Source organism: Mobula birostris, chromosome 7 (assembly GCF_030028105.1).
Source record: "Mobula birostris isolate sMobBir1 chromosome 7, sMobBir1.hap1, whole genome shotgun sequence".
In the NCBI taxonomy this organism is placed as follows: domain Eukaryota; kingdom Metazoa; phylum Chordata; class Chondrichthyes; order Myliobatiformes; family Myliobatidae; genus Mobula; species Mobula birostris.
In genome coordinates, this window is record NC_092376.1 from 123288871 (window position 1) to 123308934 (window position 20064).

A 20064-nucleotide genomic window follows, 5' to 3' on the forward strand; every position below is an offset into this window, starting at 1 on the left:
TCAGGAAGAGTAAAGGACATTGTAAGGAAAGTCGTCCAAAGCTCAGAACACAAAGAAGTGCTTGTGCACCGTTCCATCGTGGTATCAAAGCTTACGATTTGGTAAGTTGATCGTTGCAATAGAGTGAATACTTTAAAAATATGAGTTTCAGAGGTTTGGTGTTCGTGAATGGAAAAGAACAGCTGGAAAATAACCACTTCACTGAGGTGAAGCATCAGCAGAAATCACTCTTGCTTTTCCTGGCTCACAAGAAATACTGTAAAAGCCTTCTTCTTTGAGTCAGCAGCCTATACCTCCATTTCACTGCTGGATTTCCTGAGCTCTGGGGAACATACAGTATATACAAACACCACTAGCAACTTTTAAATCAGACTCCAAATTGTGGAAGTCTTAGTTAAGTATATTAATAAAGTGTATTACTTCGCTCTGGCTGCATACATGGAAAGTTGCAACATGCTCCCAGATACAGAATTAATGACAAGATCTTCTTTCACTTGTCATGGCAAAGATTATGGTCATTTTGCTGGAAATTTTTGTGTACTGTATTCATCCCATTAAACCACCCAATGAAAGTTTATTCATTATTCAATGAATGTTATTTCTTGCTGGATCCAAGATAAAAGTTAATATTCTGACTCAACATTTGTTTCAAGCTCCCATCTTATCTACTTATTGCTTCACCATGTTTTCCACTTCCCAAAGCAATTAGGTTGAAATTGTCACTGGCAAATATACAGCCTGTTTTTTGATTTTAGCCTATTCATATTAGGTCACTTTTTCTAAGTACCAATCCAGCTAATAATTAACTTATAGAACTGAAAACCATAGCAATTGTAGGTTGAACATCATTCAAACTGGTATGTTTACTTTGTTTCTTCTTTCACAGAAACCTAGTGAGTATCCTCAGCATTTTCTATATTTATTCATTGGAATGATTCTGGGAATTATTAGTAAATGAGTGAGACTGGGCTATAATACTGGAGTTCAGATGAAGTATATTGACAAAACTGACAAGGTAGATGCTGAATGACTGATTCCTCCAACTGCAAAAACATACAAGTTGAAAAACATACTGAGGAATGAAGCTAACTTATTATGGTTGCTCTTGCATATGCAATACATATATCTTAGAAATGTGTCAAACATGTAATGCTGAAGCTATCAGTTGAAACAAAATTTCAAATAGATTCCACATTCTGCACCAGAAACATTCCAGCATCATTTCAGAAGGTACGTGGTCACTAACGTGATTGTTAAATATCATCTTCTCCTTCTTCTTAGGTGATCCCATGAGACTGAGCATGACTCCAAATCCGATAAGGCTAATGAAGCCAATGTGAGAATAGTATTCTTCAACAGATGGAGTTGGAGGCCCAAAGTGGATGGGCAGGAGCTTATAAAGTGTAGCATCCCTCCATTTGCTAATTCATGGCTTGCAAGTGCTCCCATTGCATGGACTTGAGCTTCTCAATACCATCCCAATTCTTGGGAGTTGGGAATATTGCATTTTTTTCATGGAAGCTCTGAACACATCCTTTAAACTTTTTCCTGACCATTAATTAGTCCATGGGAGGAGAATGAATGTCTCTTTTGGAAGTCTCGTGCAATAGGCTTGTTGGCCCAATGTAGCTGACAGAGTAACAAGGACTTCAATGATGAGGATGTCGTTCTAGGAGATGTTAATGTTTGGATGTTTCAGTCAATTTGGAAGGTTTTACTAAGAATTAGTGGCATTTTTCCATTGTCTTGAAATACTTGTTGTGGGTGGGTGATCTATGTATTAGAAGCAAATAGAAAGGCAGGGATCACTATTGTCCAGCAGACCACATGGTCAGCAGTCTTAATCAAATACTCTTTTTCTGAAGGCACCTACTACCATGCTGCCACACAGATGCCAGTGGCGAATTTCATTATGTCACACCTGATCCCAAGCTACAGGAAGCATTCCTTGTTTTCTAGCATCTCACCATGAACTTTTATTATCGTACAGCAGTGTGATGCAGCAGGGGTAGCAGGTTGGCAGAGGAACCCATCAGCCCTGTAAACCTAGGTACTCGAGTCATAGAGTAATACAGCATGGGTACAGGCTCTTCGACCTCATGAGTCTATGCCAACCATGGTGCCAACCCACTTTCCTACATTCGGCACATATCCATCTGCGCTCTGCCCTCCATGTACTTCTCCAAGTGCTTCTTAAGATGTCATCACTGTACCTGCCACTACTTTTGGCAGATCCTTCTATATATTGAACACCTTCTGTATGTAAAAGTTTCCCTTAAGTTCTTTTTATATCTTTCCCCTTAACCTAAACCTATAACCCCCTAGTTTTGGATTCCCTACCCTGGGGAAATGTTATGCATTAATGTTTCCTTAAACCTTATTGCCCAACACTGGCCCCCTAGTCCTGAGTCGATGTAGTAGTAGTACCCTGGGGAAAAGACTGTTATCCACCTTATCTATGTCTCTCATAATTTTAAACGTTTCTATAATGTTACCTCCATTCTCCTTCATTTGAAGGAGATAGTGCAATCATTAATATTGCAGGGAAAGGTCCAACAAGAACTTTACTTTTTTTCTTTTTTCTGGAGGAACAGATGTTCAAACTTTACAACACTTCAAAGTCCAGTTTTAAATATTATCAGTTTAAAGCTGGAATTTGAAGTATTGCATAGTTCCACAAATATGAGGCTCCTTAACTATATACTGAAATTATAGGCATCCGTTAGTCTCATGAGACCATGGATTTGTGCCTTGGAAAGTTTCCAGGGCGCAGGCCTGGGCAAGGTTGCATGGAAGACCGGCAGTTGCCCATGCTGCAATTCTCCCCTCTCCATGACACCAATGTTGTCCAAGGGAACTGCATTAGGGCCCATACAGCTTGGCACCAGTGTCATCACAGAGCACTGTTTGGTTAAGTGCCTTGCTCAAGGACACAACACACTGCCTCGGCTGGGGCTTGAACTCACGACCTTCAAATCACTAAACGCACGCTTCAACCACTTGGCCACGTGCCCACACAGATCCCTACTGCATTGACACCAGTTTCAGTACACTGGAAATCTGATGCTATTAACTAAAACAAATACTAATATATTAAAGAATTATTCAGCCAGAAAGAGGCATAATGAAATCAATGTTTATTAAATACTGTAGCATTAAAAGGGTGAAAAAAAATTGATCTATCACAGCTTAAACAATTTATCCAAATTAAATAAGGTTGTATCTTACCATATTCTGTGTTGAGACCCCACAGCTTTACTTTATTAGCTTCATATTGAGCCTTTTTCTTTAGACGACAAGCTCTGCAAATAAAAATACACAAATCAGGAAATGCTTACTTTGAAACAGTTATTATTATTATTACTAAATTAGTTATGCTAAATATAAACCTACTGCAATGAAAAGAAAAATTCTAACAACTAGCAATTCATTTAACATTTTTCTTTTTCATTAATGTTTTGTTACTCAACAAGAATCAAAATGTTTTGTAAAAGTATAATAAACCTTGTTTCAATGCCAGGTTTGCTATATTGGAATAAATGTGTGTCAGAATCTTGCACTTCCCCAATGCTTAACTTGTCCTATAACTCTTAACAGTGAAATATATTATGCAGGAGAGGAAACCAAATCATTGCTCAAAAGTAAGGAAAGTTGTTTGCTCTCATTGGAAAGGAAACTGTGATTTCTCTTTTCACACAAAACCCAGTATAAAACTTGAGCACAGGAAAAAAAAGTCTGTGCACTCCACAAATCCTTTTTAAAGGATAAATCAGTGACATTACAATATATAAACTTTATTCTTCAGAAAACAAAGAAAATAATAAATCTACACTACTGTGCATTCAGAGATGCTCTTCTGCACACCACTGTTGTAACATGTGGTTATTTGAGCTAGTCGCCTTTCTGTCAGCTTGAACCAGTCTGACCATTCTCCTCTGATCTCTCTCATTATCAGCAGTTCTGCCCACAGATCCACTGCTCACTGAATGTTTTTCTGTTTATCATACAATTCTTTGTAAACTCTATATATGTGAAAATCCCAGGAGATCAGCAGTTTCTGAAACCACCCCATCAGACATCAACGATCATTCCACGGTTAAAGTAATTTAGATCACATTTCTAACCAAATATCCATTCTGGTGTTTGGTCTGAACAACTGAGCCTCTTGACCACGTCTGCACGCTTTTATGCAGCGAGTGGCTGCCACATAATTGGCTGACTAGATACTTGCATTAACGAGGTGTACAGGTGCATCTATTAAAGTGGAGGGAGGGAGGGAGAGGGAGAGGGGGAGAGAGAGGGGGAGGGAGAGGGAGAATATTTATTTTTGAACTACTTATTTGTTAAGGATTTTGCAAGTTAAGTCAATGATAGCAGTGGCACGTGGCCAGGATCACAGCTAAATTATTTTCTCTTTGCCATATTTGGAGGAAATGCTAATTTTTAAGATGTCATTTATGTTTAATACTATTTAGAAAGTGTAACAAAAGTAGGATTTTTCTATGGTTTAGCCTATATGGATTTTCAGAAGGAATTTGATGAGATTTCACACAAGAGATTCAGGAAAAAAAATGTAATTACAGCTAAATTAATGGTCTTTTTGTAGATTAGTTAGGAGATACAGTACTTAGTTTGAAAAATGGGTATGTACTAGAATTTGAAAAGTGACCAGCTGTGTCCAACTAGTAACTGCTTTAGGATCTCAGTTATTCACTACATTTAATGATAATAAAAATAAAGCAACAATTAATTGCATGGCCAAATTTAACCATTTTTGGACAAAACCAAGCATTTTTTTCTGAGATTTACCTATCCATGCAATCATATTATTTAAAAGTAGTCAGATAAAAAAGAAAATCAAATCTCTCATGAACCTAGAGCTTGGAATGTAATGAACATATCGCTACAGCTGGTCTCTAGTACTCTAGCAGCAGCTTTTGGAAAGATGAACTGCCTCTGTAAAACAGAGTTACCAACTCCCTCACAATGTTTTTATTGCTTCAAAAGGCTATAAAGATCATCAGGTCAGCACTTTATAAACATATTCACTAAAGAAATGGGCTGCTCAGCCTAACTGTTCAGGCTCTGATAACTTAATCCTCTAACCTTTTCTTCAACATCAATTTACCTAAATTCCCCTGAAATAATCTCTGAATTCATGAGATTCACATTTCATCACTTTCAATATGAAGACATTATTTTTTCTGAATTTCTAATGCTATTTCTTTTTGTATTAATTAACTTGAATCAATATATTACTGATAGATCTTTAATGAAAAAAACTGATTTACCTACTCTATTCACTCAGAATTTTAAAGTTCTCTCATAAATCGTTCTTTAACCCTGGTTTTATATGGGGGCCCATCTGTTCATTGACTGGAAGGTTTAACTTCACTTCACATTCCAGTATTCTTATAAACCTTGTATGGACCTTGTCCAGTGCCTTTAAACCATTTAAAAAAAAATAAATAGACCAAAATAGAACTATCTGCTACGTATTGTGTAGGCCAATCCTCTTCATTTCCTGAAAGTATAATTTCTTCTAAATCTTAATGCTTCTAAATGCCTTAGATAATATATCAACTTGAACTCTCCACTGATGCTAAGTGTAAAATATTCAAGGTTTGATTTTATGCATTTCTACTTCCAACTCCCAACTCCCATGGTCCCCTATTCCATTTATCTTCCCATTATTGTCTAAAAAATACTTAATCTCTGTGATTTAAGAAAAAACAAAAGGCCATTCTTCATATTACACTAAATTCAATTAGTCATTTATATACTCATTCTTGAAGTTCGATATTGCCTTCTTTTTGCAGCCCTTACCACTGTGACGTTCTCCCAATTGAGAATGTTCAACAAATTAAAAAATGCTTTTGAATCCAAGATCTAAATAATTAATATAAATTTTGAACAATCAAGAGCTGATTCTTATTAGATTCACACCTCCCATTTCCTGCACTTTTGCACTTTACTTTCTGCTCACTATCTTTTAGCCAGCTGGATACATTATTTTTATTGACACCTCTGTACACATTATTGTACCCTATTCTTTGGTCTATTATGCTACACTTTATAGAAGTTCTTTTATAAATCTACATAGAAATGTCATAACTGCTGCATTGCTATTATCTATAAACACAAGAGATTCTGCAGATGCTCAGAATCTTGAGCAACACACCCAAAATATTACAGGCAGTATCTATATTGGGGGGGGGGAATAAACAGTTGACATTTCGGGCTGAGACCCTTCATCAGTATTGGAATGGAACGGAGCAGAAGCCAGAAAAAGGTGGTGCGGGCAGGGGAAGGAGTACAAGCTAGCAGGTACTCCTTCCTCTCTTTACCACAACCCCCCCCCCCCAACCCACCCTACATACTTTTTTATTCTGGCTTCTACACCTTCCTTTCCAGTCCTGATTCCCGATGAAGAGTCTTGGCATAAAACATTGACTCTTGGCTATTTTATGTTACTTTTTAAATAATCCAACTGACACTGGTCAAACAATGATTGTTTAATATTAAGTACTGGTTTGTACTAGGTTTCCTCTTCTACGGCAGAATTCTATTTCTATCATACTATCAGTGTGAAGATACGTTCTCTTATTTTCTGGACATATCCTACATTCCTGCTAACATACAGCTCTGAGGTTATCCACCACCTTACTTTTTATATGTGCATAATAATATCAGTCTCTTACCTAAATTCTTAGACTATGTAGATATACTTCAAGCAGTCCTGGAGATTTGTACACAGCTTGCATTCACTATTTCTCTCTATTTAATTTCAAGTGCAATTTCTAATCTCATTTTATGGTTTCAAGTCCACTAGGTCAATGTCTCAGGTAAATAATGAAGCCAGATAACTACTGAACACTGTTGTTAATGCCTGTGAACTTCTTTTTCTGACCACTCCATTGTGACCATATTCCTGTTCTAACATTCCTTTTATGAAATGCAAGATAAATATTCCATTATTTCTATTTACGTTTTTAAATAATTTAACTTCTTTGTTCCTCTTTTACTGTTTCATTGCTTTGAAAGGAATTGATACAATTTGATTAAAAAAAACTATTTTCTGCTATTCAAGGGCAGCCAGAAGAGAAGTTAAAAATATTTCTTTAAGGAAATGGGTGGTGGAAGTTACACTCTTATACTATGATAATTAACAATTAAGCTCAAGATTCTCCTTCTAGAAAAGGTCAAAAAGGCAAGGTAGATAAATGAAATTCACATAATTGTAAGGCAAGTGGACTTAAGGTGCTGACTAACCTATCTTTTTCTCCCATATTCTCTACAGGAAGTGGAAAATCGGATTGATTTTCAAACTTTTTCATTATCTAGCATGATTGTACAAAGACATAGGTAAGAAGGAATTTCCCTTTCTCACTTCTTCAATAACGAGGATGACACAAAAACACCCATAGAACCCCACAGAAGAGTCAAGAAGAAGATTGCTGCTTCAGTTTAAAATGCAATTTACATTTAATTTTAAACACTACCAAAACCAGATTAGACTGCAAGCAAAATCATGTCTGATTCATTAAGGAAAGCTACAATTTTGAAGTGTTGATTGAACATTTGTCTCCTCATTGGTTTCTCAATAAAGCAGCTTCCAGATCATCTGTCCTGCCAACCAAAACCAGTTACTATTTAATAAAAAAAAGTTTATAATAATATGTATTTAATACAAGTCAGGTATTTCATGCAAAAACATAATGAAATGTAGTTTAAGAAATATTGTCTTCAAAACTAAATCTCCTCGGAATAAAGATCATTACTCACCTTTAGAATAAGGTAGTCATCATTTTCTGAAAAGGTACACTCCACATCCCAAGGGTAGGTAGCCTATTCAACTGGGGGAAAAAAAATAATAAAAAAAATTACAGGGCTGTGCCTCCGCTACTACTGCGTGAAGTTCACCAACACTCTTGGCAGAGAATAGAGTTAGGAACAAAGTCCTTTTGACAGAAGCTTTAATCTACTATAGCCATTGGCTCAATAGGGGCTAGGTTGCATCAGGTTATAGAGCACAAAGATTCCATGTTTGGATCAAGCAAATGATTGGGCTCTTGATGTTGGTACAAAACTCAAGGAACGGCTTTCCAAAGGATGACTTTCCACTTGGTAATGAAAGATAGAGAAATCTATGCAGATAGTTCCATGGAGTTGTGCTGAAGTCTTGCATACAGCAGTTCCAGGATATAAATGAACATCAGGCTTCATCACGAGAAAAAAAAAATCTAAGAATCAAAAATAATATATAACAGCCCACTCAGACTGCAAATGCTAAAAGAAGTTGTGCAAAATTGTCACTGACAAAGTTAAGTCCCTTGGAAGTCATCAAAAATAGGTTTTGGTTCACTTACTAATGGCAAAGAAAAGAAATAAAGTTGATATAACAGTCATTTCACCTTAATCCTAGATAATCAAGTGCTTGAGAAAGAAAACAGCGAGCCAAAGCTAACTCTGAAATGTTGAAATCATCCAATGGTATTCTTGTGCATTTTCACCAAAGATTTGTGGTAGGGACAGTCAATGGATGATGTTAAGGAAATCATAAAGTTTTTCCACGCTCAGTTGATTGCCACCTATAGGATAGCATGAAAGAATAAATTTGAATATGCCTGTAAGAGCATTTTGAAATATTTTAAAATCTCCAACCCCGGATTGGTCTCAACAATTCTTCCCAGATGGTTCAAGTGTTAACAGCATCAGTACCATTACCATTATTAATGCTGTACAACCCTAGATTTGCCATCAGTTATTTCAGTAGTCACCAACCACATTGTCATAAAATCCTTGTTAGACCTAGCTACGTGCACCTTTAAATTACATGCTTCAATGACATGTAGCCTGCCACAAGTTGTTTCATGTCAAAATAAACTGCTGTGTCCTGCACTCCATCCAAACACAGAACCAACCCCTTCTACTTTACTTTATTTCAAGATGTTGCATTAGCACTTTTTGTTAAATCCCTATATAAAGCCCTTGTAAGGTAATGAGAAGATCTAAATGTTCTACATGATTGGGTGGGATTTAAGTCCAGACACATCAGATTACAGTTTGAACAATAAACAGGTGAGGAACAGGTTTTAGAATATACTTTTTCCTGTAAAAAGAAATCTACTTTAATATGGAGCCAGAAGATTCAGTCCCAGGCAGGAGAACCCAGGGTGTGAAAAGTTTCAAGAGAAGTCTAGTGCAATGCCTATTATTTAATGAAGAATGGAGGAGGATGACAAAAGGAACAAACTTCACAATTTATCTTTCTGGCATGAAGAAAATCAATATCATTCCAAGTTATTGGCAGGAGAAGGACCTCTTTCCCATCCATTTTGTTCTCTCAAGAAAATTCAATACAGTGCTTGCCCTGGCAAGCAGCAAGCTGGAAGTATAACGATGATCCAAAGGTTTATAAATACCACAAGTGCTTCTTAATCAAAACCAAAAGTGCTTTCTGTAGTAATCTACGATTGGACTTTCTGAAAGAGTGCATCTCTGCAGCAAACTGCTGCACACTTCTTCAATAATGGACAGCATAATAATAATCACAAGCTTTCTTTTTGTAGGAACTATTTCCAGTTATCAGCAATGAGTTTGAACATTTGCTGTTATGAAAAATGAGGAAAAAGTAAGAAAATTTTCATTTTCTTTATTTTAATATAAAATGACATGTTGTCATACAAAATATCTTCATGTTGATGACTATTTTTATGATCATTATTAAGTATAAAAGGATAAAACAAGCTAATGAGTTTCCAGCTGTTGTTGTAATCACTTTTCCCCATTCTGAATTGGATTGAATCAAAACTACAAGAAACAAGAGTCAGGTTTTTGGCATCATTTCATGAGAAACACTGCAGGAGACTATGGTTTCATTCTTCTAAATGAAGGTGCAGATGTCCTTGGGTAATGACACCTTAGCAGTTCAATAAAAACAGACCTTTGGAACATTTGTTTCACAGTCATCTATCTGCAGATTTGTCTTCAAATTTAAAGGCTTTGAAAATTCTTAGCATTTCCAAAGCTTTTATGTGTTAGTATAAGTCAGCACATAAGTAAATAAACTCCAAGTCAATGAAAAACTACACTTTCGACCTCAGGCTTTCTAATAAGGGCTAAGATCAGAAGTAGCCGCATAATGACAATTCTCATAGATCAATGGACCTTATCACAAGGAGAGGATAAAAAAAGAAGGTACATCAAGTTTTATTTTTCCTGTATTCCATCCTATTAATTCAGGCCTTTTCCTCGCTTAATGAAGAAAGACAGCCTGAGGAGTAATACAAAACAATTAAATGACCTAGGAGCAGCCTTCTCTCTCGAAACATTTTTAAATATTATATTCCTGCTTTTCTTCTCAGAAGACAAGAGAGAATATCTGGACTGTAATAAATATGAATGACTGAGCTCCTTTGGTAGACGTCTGCCTTTTGAATGAATGATGATACTGTGATTCAATATATCTTACTACCTAAACACGAGTTTGCAGTGGGGTCAAGAGGAAAGCAATGGATACAGCATATACTGTAGGTTTGTTGACAATGGAAAGCAACTTCCTTCAGCTGATACAAAATTTTAAATTCAGCTAAACAAAATGCAGACATTGAACATTCTTTCAAAGGTAAGAAATTTGGGCATCGGGACAATAAAAACAAGATGTTGATTGAGAAGACTTCTTCTGTGATGCAACAATAATAAAACAAGAGTCAATGGCAGGAGAGGGAAAAAAAACTAGATGGATACCTGGAGGTGCCCTTGTAGTGTGCAATTATTACACGGCTATATTAAATTACTAAGGGACACATGTCCCAATAAATTTCCCAGTTGGATAGGCCACCTAGGTATACGTATGTGGAGTGGAATCAATTAAGATAATACAAAACAATGGAGTTTCATCTTTCCATTATGTTTGAAAACCCATTTATTAATATAAAATCATTTTTTTCCCAAAATGTTAAACCTTCAGATGAGAAGGTAGATTCATTTAGCATTAGGCAGAGTGAAAATGTGTCAAAGCTCTACTAAAAACTACAGCATTTCATCACTTTTTGCATAAAAATAAAGTATGTAATGGGTGGATATGAATCAATTAGAGGTCTACTCACCCATTAATTCAATAGAATTAAATTGAGGGAACAAGAATGTACAAGAAACTTTTATTAGATCAAAATCCCTCAAGTAATAAAATGTTGAAATAATTTTGTTTCCAATTATAAAAAGCTGTTTACACGCCAGACTGACAATGTTGGTAAGAATTCTTCTTTATTACCTGGATGCCAGTTTATTCTTCTCTTTTCTGGATCTTGGTCTGGCAGTTAATGGTAGTTCACTTACAGGTGTCAGATCACTAATCACCTTGTTTAATTTTCTAAGCTCATTTCCAATCTGTAGCAATTTTCTTGGATTTGGAGTCAAATCTTCAACATCAGTTCTGCGAGATTTCTTCACTAAATATTTTCCTATTTTGACAAAAACACAAATCGTTAGCTCATCCAGTTGACCAAAATGCTATGAAATTAAATGACTATGAATACAACACGAGTAATTTAAGACATGACAACTGAAGTGTAGCATGCTTCAGAGAAACACAAATTTGCATTCCGAAGTTGTTAATGAATTGAGTTTAGCTTCTGCTGTAAATATTTCTGCCTAATGATAAAGACTGACAACCATGATTAATTAACAATACATCACAATGTATTATGCAGGACAAAACACTTCAAAATTTTTCTTTCATCCACAAATTCTTTTGTTCTTTCACTAACTGAAGTTTAAGTGAAGTGTATTATAAATTATGATTTTATGATTTAAAAAGGAAATACAGCTGATGCTGGAAATCTGAACTACTGGATGCTACTCCTATAAATACTCATTCACACATTGATTTCACTTTCTTCACATCCTGAAAAGTATAATATGTAGCATGAATCCAATGAGTTTAAAGCAAGCATAAAGTAAAATAGCAATAAGTTTCAGCTTGTCAAAGCAACCAGGATTTTTGACTCTCTATATTCCTGATCCTGATCCCAGCTTCATCTACACATCTGGACCTCACTCCAGATCTCTTGCACACATTCTGATCTAATGAGTGAACCCAATTCTGAATCATTGGGATTTCAAGAGTAAACAGATCCCAGATGAACAGAATTTTACTGTAGGTGGGTTCAGTAAGCATGCATATGGAATATCAAGTGGGAAAGAATAAAGGAAAATCTTAAAATTACATTCTGATAGACTGAATATTAAATTTTAAAAATGCTGCATACTAATGCTACAAGAGTATGAAGCCCAAAGGTTTGATGTGCAGGCACAGTTAATAATTAGGAAAACTAATGAATTGCTGGCTTTATTGCAAGAGCAATGAAGCTGGGAAATTTTCCTGCAATATTATAGGCCGATGGTGAGCCCACCCCTAGAGTACTGTGTATAGGTTTGCTCTTCACATTTAAGGAAGGAGTCTGTGCAGGAAAACTTCATTAGGTTCAAGTATTACTAAAATGGAAATAGTTTGGAGCTCAGAAGAGAAGTGATCTTATTGAATCATCTAAGATTCTGATAAGGAATAACAGGATGAATACTGAAAGGATCTACAGTGGGGATACCTAGAACTATAGCAGTTTCAGAATTTGTGGTTTCCATTATAGGTGGATTACTACTTCTCCAATAAGATCATGAAACATTAGAATTCCCCACCTCAGCAAGCTGCAGAGGTATAGATATATTCAAGGCAGATACTGACAAGACAGTTGAAATACAACAGGGTCAAGGGTCAAATTGAATGGGGAAAAGAGAGGGAGGGAGTGAAAGAAAGCAAGGAAGTTGTGTTGAGGCCAAGACTAGACACAATTTTATTGGATGGCAGAGCAAGCTTGAGAAGCTGGCTGGGAAAAGAGAGAGATCGTAAAGAGAAGCAAAGATTGGAAATTGAGGCCAAAAGCAGTGGTAGTAGGGGTTGGGGGGGGGGGGGGGAGTGGTGCTGGCCAGGAGGTGGGGATGGCAGGGGCATAGGTCAGAGGGCAGTGTTAGGATTTTGTGGAGAGGATTCAAAATATATTAAATGATTTGAACTTAAATTCTACAGGTTTCAATGCAGGATTTGAACTTGTGTTGCTGGATCAATAGCCACAGTCTCTGGCTATTTGCCCAGTAACTTGAAACCTCTTATTGATCAGTTCCATTCCACTAATGGTTGAAGGAATTTCTTCTAATAAATATAACCTGTCACAAAACTTTTAACCCTTCAGCTTACCATGTTGTAAACCATTTTTCTGATACATATTACTGGGCAATGTATCTCTATCCCATTCGGAAGGCTTTAACATTCGATCTTGTTTAGGTGGTGGTATCTGTTGTTCACTGTACTCCCAGAAGTATCTTCTTTTGCTCCTTTTTCTGGAAATGCCAGTTAATGTGTCTTTCACATCATCAGCCACATCATTTTCATATCCTGCAGCCAAGAATAAACCTTCACAGTACTGAAGACATTTTGAAACTATTACAATAAAACAGTAAATTATTATATTAAGGTCAATGGACAGACAGACACAGAGGAGAGTTTAAAAAGAGCTTAGTATGAAACTACTATTTTTTTTAGGAAGAAAAAGGATCAGAAATATCATCTAAATAGACCATAAGACTATAAGCCACAGGAGCAGAATTAGGTATTGGGCCCCATCAAATCTGCTCTGCCATTCCACCATGGCTAATTTATTACCATTCTCAACCCCATTCTCCTGCCTTCCCCACTCTAACTTTTGATGCCTTTATTAATCAAGAACCTGTCAACCTCCACTTCACATGACTTGGCTTCCGCAGCTGTCCTTGGCAATCAAGTCCACAGAATCACCACCCTCTGGCTAAAGAAATTCTTCATCTCTGATCTAAAGGGACGTCCTTATATTCTGAGGCTGTGTCCTCCACCCTAGACTCCCCTATTATGAGGGGTGATTGATAAGTTCATGGCCTAAGGTAGAAGGCGATGAGCTACACAGCTCTCATTACATGAACATGCAGTTCAACTCCGAGTGATTATGCAGAAAGTTTGGAGTTAATAACTCATCTCCTTCTACCTTAGGCCACAAACTTATCAATCACCCCTGCTGTAGACACACTCTGGAGGTCCAAGATCCGTATGCTCCACGACCGCTGGACTAAGTGCGTAAATGTAGGAGGGGACTATGTTGAAAAATAAATGTGCTAGGTTTTCTCAAATTGACTCCTTCTACCTTGGGCCACAAATTTATCAATCACCCCTCCTATAAGAAATGTCCTCTCCATGTCCACTCTATCTAAGCCTTTCAACATTCGATAGGTTAGAATGACATCCCCACTTATTCTCCTAAACTCCGATGAGTACAGGCCCAAAGCCATCAAACGATCCTTGTATGTTAACCCTTTCTTTCTTGGGATGTTAATGACAGTGGAGAAAAGATAGGATTGTAAGAAAGGATTGTAAGATTGTAAGAAGTTATCAAGCTAACAATTACCTGTCTCTTTGCTGGCGTAAACACTGCACAAAATTTCAAACTTAGTTAATATAACTTCTCGATACTTATACTAATACTGCATTTCTTTTTGAAATAGCATATTTTATCCTTTGGTTGTGTTCCGTATATTATTCCCATCACCTTCAAATCATTCTGAGCTTAGATGTGCACTCTTCTCTACGTTTTGTTTCGCATTCACGCTTGGAATTACTTAAACATCACTTCCTCCCTGCAATTAATTTTATTGAAAAAATAAGCTCCTCAAAAGGGTAACACACATCAAAGTTGCTGGTGAACGAGGGTGCCATGACAAATTCTGAAGGAAACAATACAAGCTGGCGACAGCCTGAACCAAAACAGGCACATAATGCATGCACACTAACAGGGACAAATAAACTTGAGTATTTCTGTGTGTACATGTGTAAGCTTCTATATGGTTTAATCACCAAGTGTTGCATATTCCACATACCATTGTTACTGACAATTTAAATGTTAGCTTTTCTAGTTTGGAAACAATCTAGTACCTGGTTCAGAGAAGGTATCACTGACGTCATCATCCTTGTCTTCCTCCTCTTCATCATCTTCATCTTCCTCATTATCACTATACTCATGTTCACTACCAAATCCTTCATCGTGGTCTTCATCGTCTTCTTCATCCTCATCGTCATCTTCTGCCTCCTGTTCAATACAAGGAGACTGTTCATTCACACCATCAGAAACAAACAAAGAATAATTATGCTCTTCCTTTTTCTGGGTGTGATCAGAAACAGGTTGTGACAATATTTCAACTGTTTCAGTTGGAGTAAACAGGTCATTGTTTTCTTTGAATATGGTGGGCATTTTATTACAGTGTAAACTTTCTGCATTCTTTTTTTCCACTTTTTTGGGTACTGCTCCAATATCACCACAACAGGAATTGTCTGGTATGTTGCTGTGCGTAACTTGCGTCGCACCCAAGGTTGATTTACCAATTGAAATTGGATTAATCCAGACTTTAGCTTTCTTTACAAAGTCTTTGTTATCCACATGAACTGAACCTGTTTTGTTGTTAAGTGTCTGTAGTTTGTTGCCATTGTCCACGGATGCACTTGAAGAAATAGATCTGGCTATTTTTTGAGTTGTTTCAGGCAAGCAGGCATCTATACAGGGACTTCTAGCAGATGACACTGGAGGCGTTGCCCTACTTGCTGCAAGTTTTTTACCAGCCAGAGAAGAGGTTAATGAATTCTGATTTAAACTTTTTAGTAAATCAGGATGATACAATGAATCTAAAACAGGTTGCGAATCTTCACAATTTAGCTGGGCCAACGTAGGAGTTCTGCTGATGACTTCTTCATTTTGGTAAGGACTGGAAAAATCATCTAACCCAAGAAAATCCACTTCCTTGGTTCCCCAAATATCATAGCTGGTTAATTTTGTGTACTTTGTTAAATCTTCCCAGCATGCGTCCCATTGTTCCCAGTTTGAAGTATAGGAAGGATCTGAATCTAGTAGCTCATTTAGAGGATCTAAAATGTCCAAATCTTTACACTCTTCCAAAGTAACGGAATCATCTCTGGAGTTGTGAGTGCAAGTCATTTCTCTATCCTGGAAGAAATGAAAACATTCTATTAAAGTCATTATTAAAGACCAAGTAACACAAAAATGGTATTTTATCACATATTGGTTTCATTATCAATTATATAAGGAATCTTTAATCAAAAATATACTCCATAAAGAACAAATCAACCATATTCTGAAATACAAATAGAAAATACTGGAAATAATCAACAGCTCACAGAGCATGTTTAAAAAGAAACAGAGGTGGTATTTCAGGTTGCTGTCTCTTTATCTACCTGAAACATTAGCTCTTAACTTCACATAACACTGATGCTGCTTGCTCAAGTAAATATTTCTCTATTTTCCTTTGACATTTTCAGTATCTGCAGTTTTTGTTTTCAAAACCCATTATTTTGTTGAAGGGATTGGAGGCCAGGCCACAGTTATTCGCAATCTATAACAATGGTTTGGGAGAAAGGACCAAATGTTATATCTCCAAGTTTGTTGATAATACAAAATTAGGTGGGATTGTCAGTCATGAGGAGAACGTAAAGAGTTTTTGACGGGATATAGACAAGTTAGTTAGGAGAAACAAGATAGATGGAATATTAAGAGGAAAAATCCATTTTGGAGCACAGAACAAATATCTGTACAATAGTTGATCAGTAGTTAACAGCTTGGGAAATGTTGCTGTTCAAACAAATCCTGTGATCTAGTACTTAAATCACTGATAAGTAATAAGTTCAAAGTGCAAAGTAAGTTTATTATCAAGGTACATATATTGCATGTTACCATGCACTACCTTGAGGTTCACTTTCTTGTAGACATTTACAGTGCAAAAATACAGTAGAATTTTACAAAAAATCTACATAGAAACAAAGACTGACAAACAATCAATGTGCAAAAGATAAACTGCAAATAAAAATAATGCTGAAAACATGAGTTGCAAAGAGTCCTTGAAAGTGAGACTATAGGTCTTAGAATCAGTTCAAAGTAGTAGTGAATGAAGTTATCCCATTCCAGGGAAGAGCCTGATGGTTGTAGGGTAATAACTGTTACTGAACCTGGTGGTGAAGGATAGGATTCTGTACTTCCTACTGAATAGCAGTTGTGAAAAGTGGACATGGATGGTGGGGATCTTCGCTACTACACAATGCTTTTTTGTGGCAACACTTCATTTAATTATTGGTGGAAGGGGCTTTGCCTGTATTAACTGGGCCTATCCACACCATCTATAGCCCTTTTCATTCCTAGGTATTGGTAGTTCTATACCAGGCCATGATACAACTGGTTAGTATACTCTCCACCATGCCTCTATAGAAGGTAGTTAAAGTTTTTGGTGACATGCCAAATCTATGCAAACTTCTAAGAAAGTGGAGGCGATGTCATGCCTTCTTTGTGATGACAATTATGTGCTAGACTCAGGACAGATCCTCTGATATGTTAACACTAAGGAATTTAAAGCAACGACATCTCCACCTCTGATTGCCTAATGAGGACTAGCTCATGGACCTGTAGCTTCTTCCTTCTGAAGTCAATAAACAGCTTTTTGGTTTTGCTGATGTTAAGTGAGAGGTTGTAGTGGCATCAACCAGATTTTCAACCTCTCTCCTATATGCCAATTTGTCACCACCTTTGATTCGGCCAACTACATTCACGTCATGAGTACACTTAACTTGCAATTAGAAGGGCAAATGATATGTTAGTTTTCATTGCAAGGGGATTTGAGTATGAGAGTGAAAAGATCTATCTGTAACTAACAGGACTTTGATGTAACTGCACCAGAGTATTTTATACAGTTTTGGTCTCCTTATAGTAAGATATATATTTGTCATGAAGATTCATTCGGCTGAATTTTGTGATGAAGAGTTTGCTGTATGAAGAGAGAATGAGTAGGATAGACCCATATCCTCAAGAATTTAGGAAAAACAGTGACATAACTGCAGAGAAAATTATAAAACCCTTACACGCCTCAAAAAGGTGAATGCAGAGAACAGCATCTTTGAACAAGTCTCATTACAATAAGAATCCAGTTTATTATCATTGGATGTGTCATGAAATTTCTTGATTTGCAGCAGCAGTACAGTACAAGATGTAAAAATTACAACAAAATAAATAGTGGAAAAGATTAATAATGAAATTGCATTTATGGATTGATTGATCACACAGAATCTGAAGGCATAGGGATCTGAAGGAAGCTGTTCCTGATATGTTGAGTGTGAGTCTTCAGGTTCCTCCCCAATAGCTGTAACCTAAAGAAGCATGTCCCATATGGTGAGGGTCTTTTAATGATGGATACCACCATGGCAAGGAGGATTGATCCTTGATGGAACTGGCTGAGTCTACAAACCTCCAGCAGCTTCTTATGATCCTGCACATTGAAGGCTCCATACCAGGCTGTGAGGTAACTATTCAGAATGCTCCCTACTGTACATCAGAAGAAATTAGCAAGAGACTCTGGTAACATGCCAGAAATTCTTACTGAAGCAGAACTGATAGTATGCCTTAAGAGTCATGGAAAAGTACAGCACAAAAACAAGTCATTCAGCCCATCTAGTCCATACCTACTCCCACCAACCTGCACTAGGACCATAACCTTCCATATCAATACCATCCATGGATCTATCCAAACTTCCCTTAAACATTGAAATTCAGCTCACATGCAACACCTTCTTTGGCAGCTCATTCCACACTCTCACAACATGCTGAGTGAAGAAGCTTCTCCTCATAGTCCCCTTAAACTTTTCACCTTTCACCCTTAACTTCTAGTTGTCCCGTCCAACCTCAGTGGAAAAAGCCTGCTTCCGTTTACCCTATCTATATCCCTTATAATCTTGTATACTTGTCAAATCTCCCCTCAAACTTGTACACTTCAAGGATTAAGGTCCTAACCTATTCAATCTTTCCTCATAACTCAGGTCCTCCAGTACCAGCAACAACCTTATAAATTTTCTCTGTAATCTTTCAACCTTACTTACATTGCACACATTAGGCCTCAACGTCTTACACAACTTCAACATAACATCCAATCTCCTGTACCCAACACAATGATTTGTGAAGGAAAATATGCCAAAAGCTTTCTTTATGACCCCATCTACCTGTGCTGCCACTTTCAATGAATTATAGATCTGTATTCCAAGATCCCGTTGTTCTTCAGCACTACTCAGTGCCCTAACATTCACTGTGTAACACCTACCCTGGTTGGTCCTACCAAAATGCAACACCTCACACTCATTTGCATTAAATTCCATTTATCATTTTTCAGTCCATTTTTCCAACTGGTCTAGATCCCACTGCAAGTCCTGATAGTCTTCCTCGCTGTCCATTACACCCCTAATCTTGGTGTCATCCGTAAATCTGCTGACCCAGTTAACCATATTATCATCCAGTTCATTGATATAGAGAACAAACATAGGACCAGCACCTATCCCTGCAACGCTCCAGTAGTCACAGGCCTCCAGTCAAAGAGGCAACCATCTATTACTACTTTCTGGCTTCTCCCACAAAGCCAATATCTAATCCAATTTACTACCTCATCATGAATGCCAAGTGACTGAACCTTCTTTGATCAATCTCTCATGTCAAATGTTCTGCTAAACTCTTTGCAGACAATATCCACCACCTTGCCTTCATCAAATTTCATTGTAACCTCCTCGAGGAACTCTAGAAGCTATTTAAACACAACCTACCATGCACAAAACCATGCTGACTATCCCTAATCAGTCCATGTCTATCCAAATATTCATATATCTGATCCCTTAGAAGACTTCCAATAATTTTCCCACTTCTGACATGAGGCTCACCTGCCTATAATTTCCTGGTTTAGTTTTACAACCCATCTTAAACAGCAAAACAACATTAGCTATCCTGCAATCCTCCAGTACCTCATCTGTTGCTAAGAATTATTTAGATATCTCTGCTAGGGCCTCTGCAATTTCTACACCTCTAAGGGCACATCTTGTCACACCCTGGGGATTGGTCCACTCTAATTTCCATCAAGACAGCAAACATCTCCTCCTCTGTAATCTGTATA

General features: G+C 37.0%; 1 protein-coding gene across 4 annotated transcripts in view; it reads right to left on the reverse strand.

Annotated features, from left to right (window-relative positions):
* The window catches only part of crebrf (creb3 regulatory factor), a 79267-nt gene that overhangs the window by 13696 nt on the left and 45507 nt on the right, over positions 1–20064 (reverse strand). For 3 of the 4 annotated variants that reach the window (XM_072263705.1, XM_072263703.1, XM_072263704.1), the window contains exons 4-7: positions 15017–16079; positions 13256–13453; positions 11276–11465; positions 3229–3302 (exon numbers count right to left, since the gene is read on the reverse strand). In XM_072263705.1, coding sequence (XP_072119806.1) covers positions 3229–3302; positions 11276–11465; positions 13256–13453; positions 15017–16079 — 1525 coding nt within the window. Of the gene's footprint in view, positions 1–3228; positions 3303–7785; positions 7857–11275; positions 11466–13255; positions 13454–15016; positions 16080–20064 lie in introns of all 4 variants that reach the window. The other variant, XR_011886619.1, reaches the window with a different exon arrangement.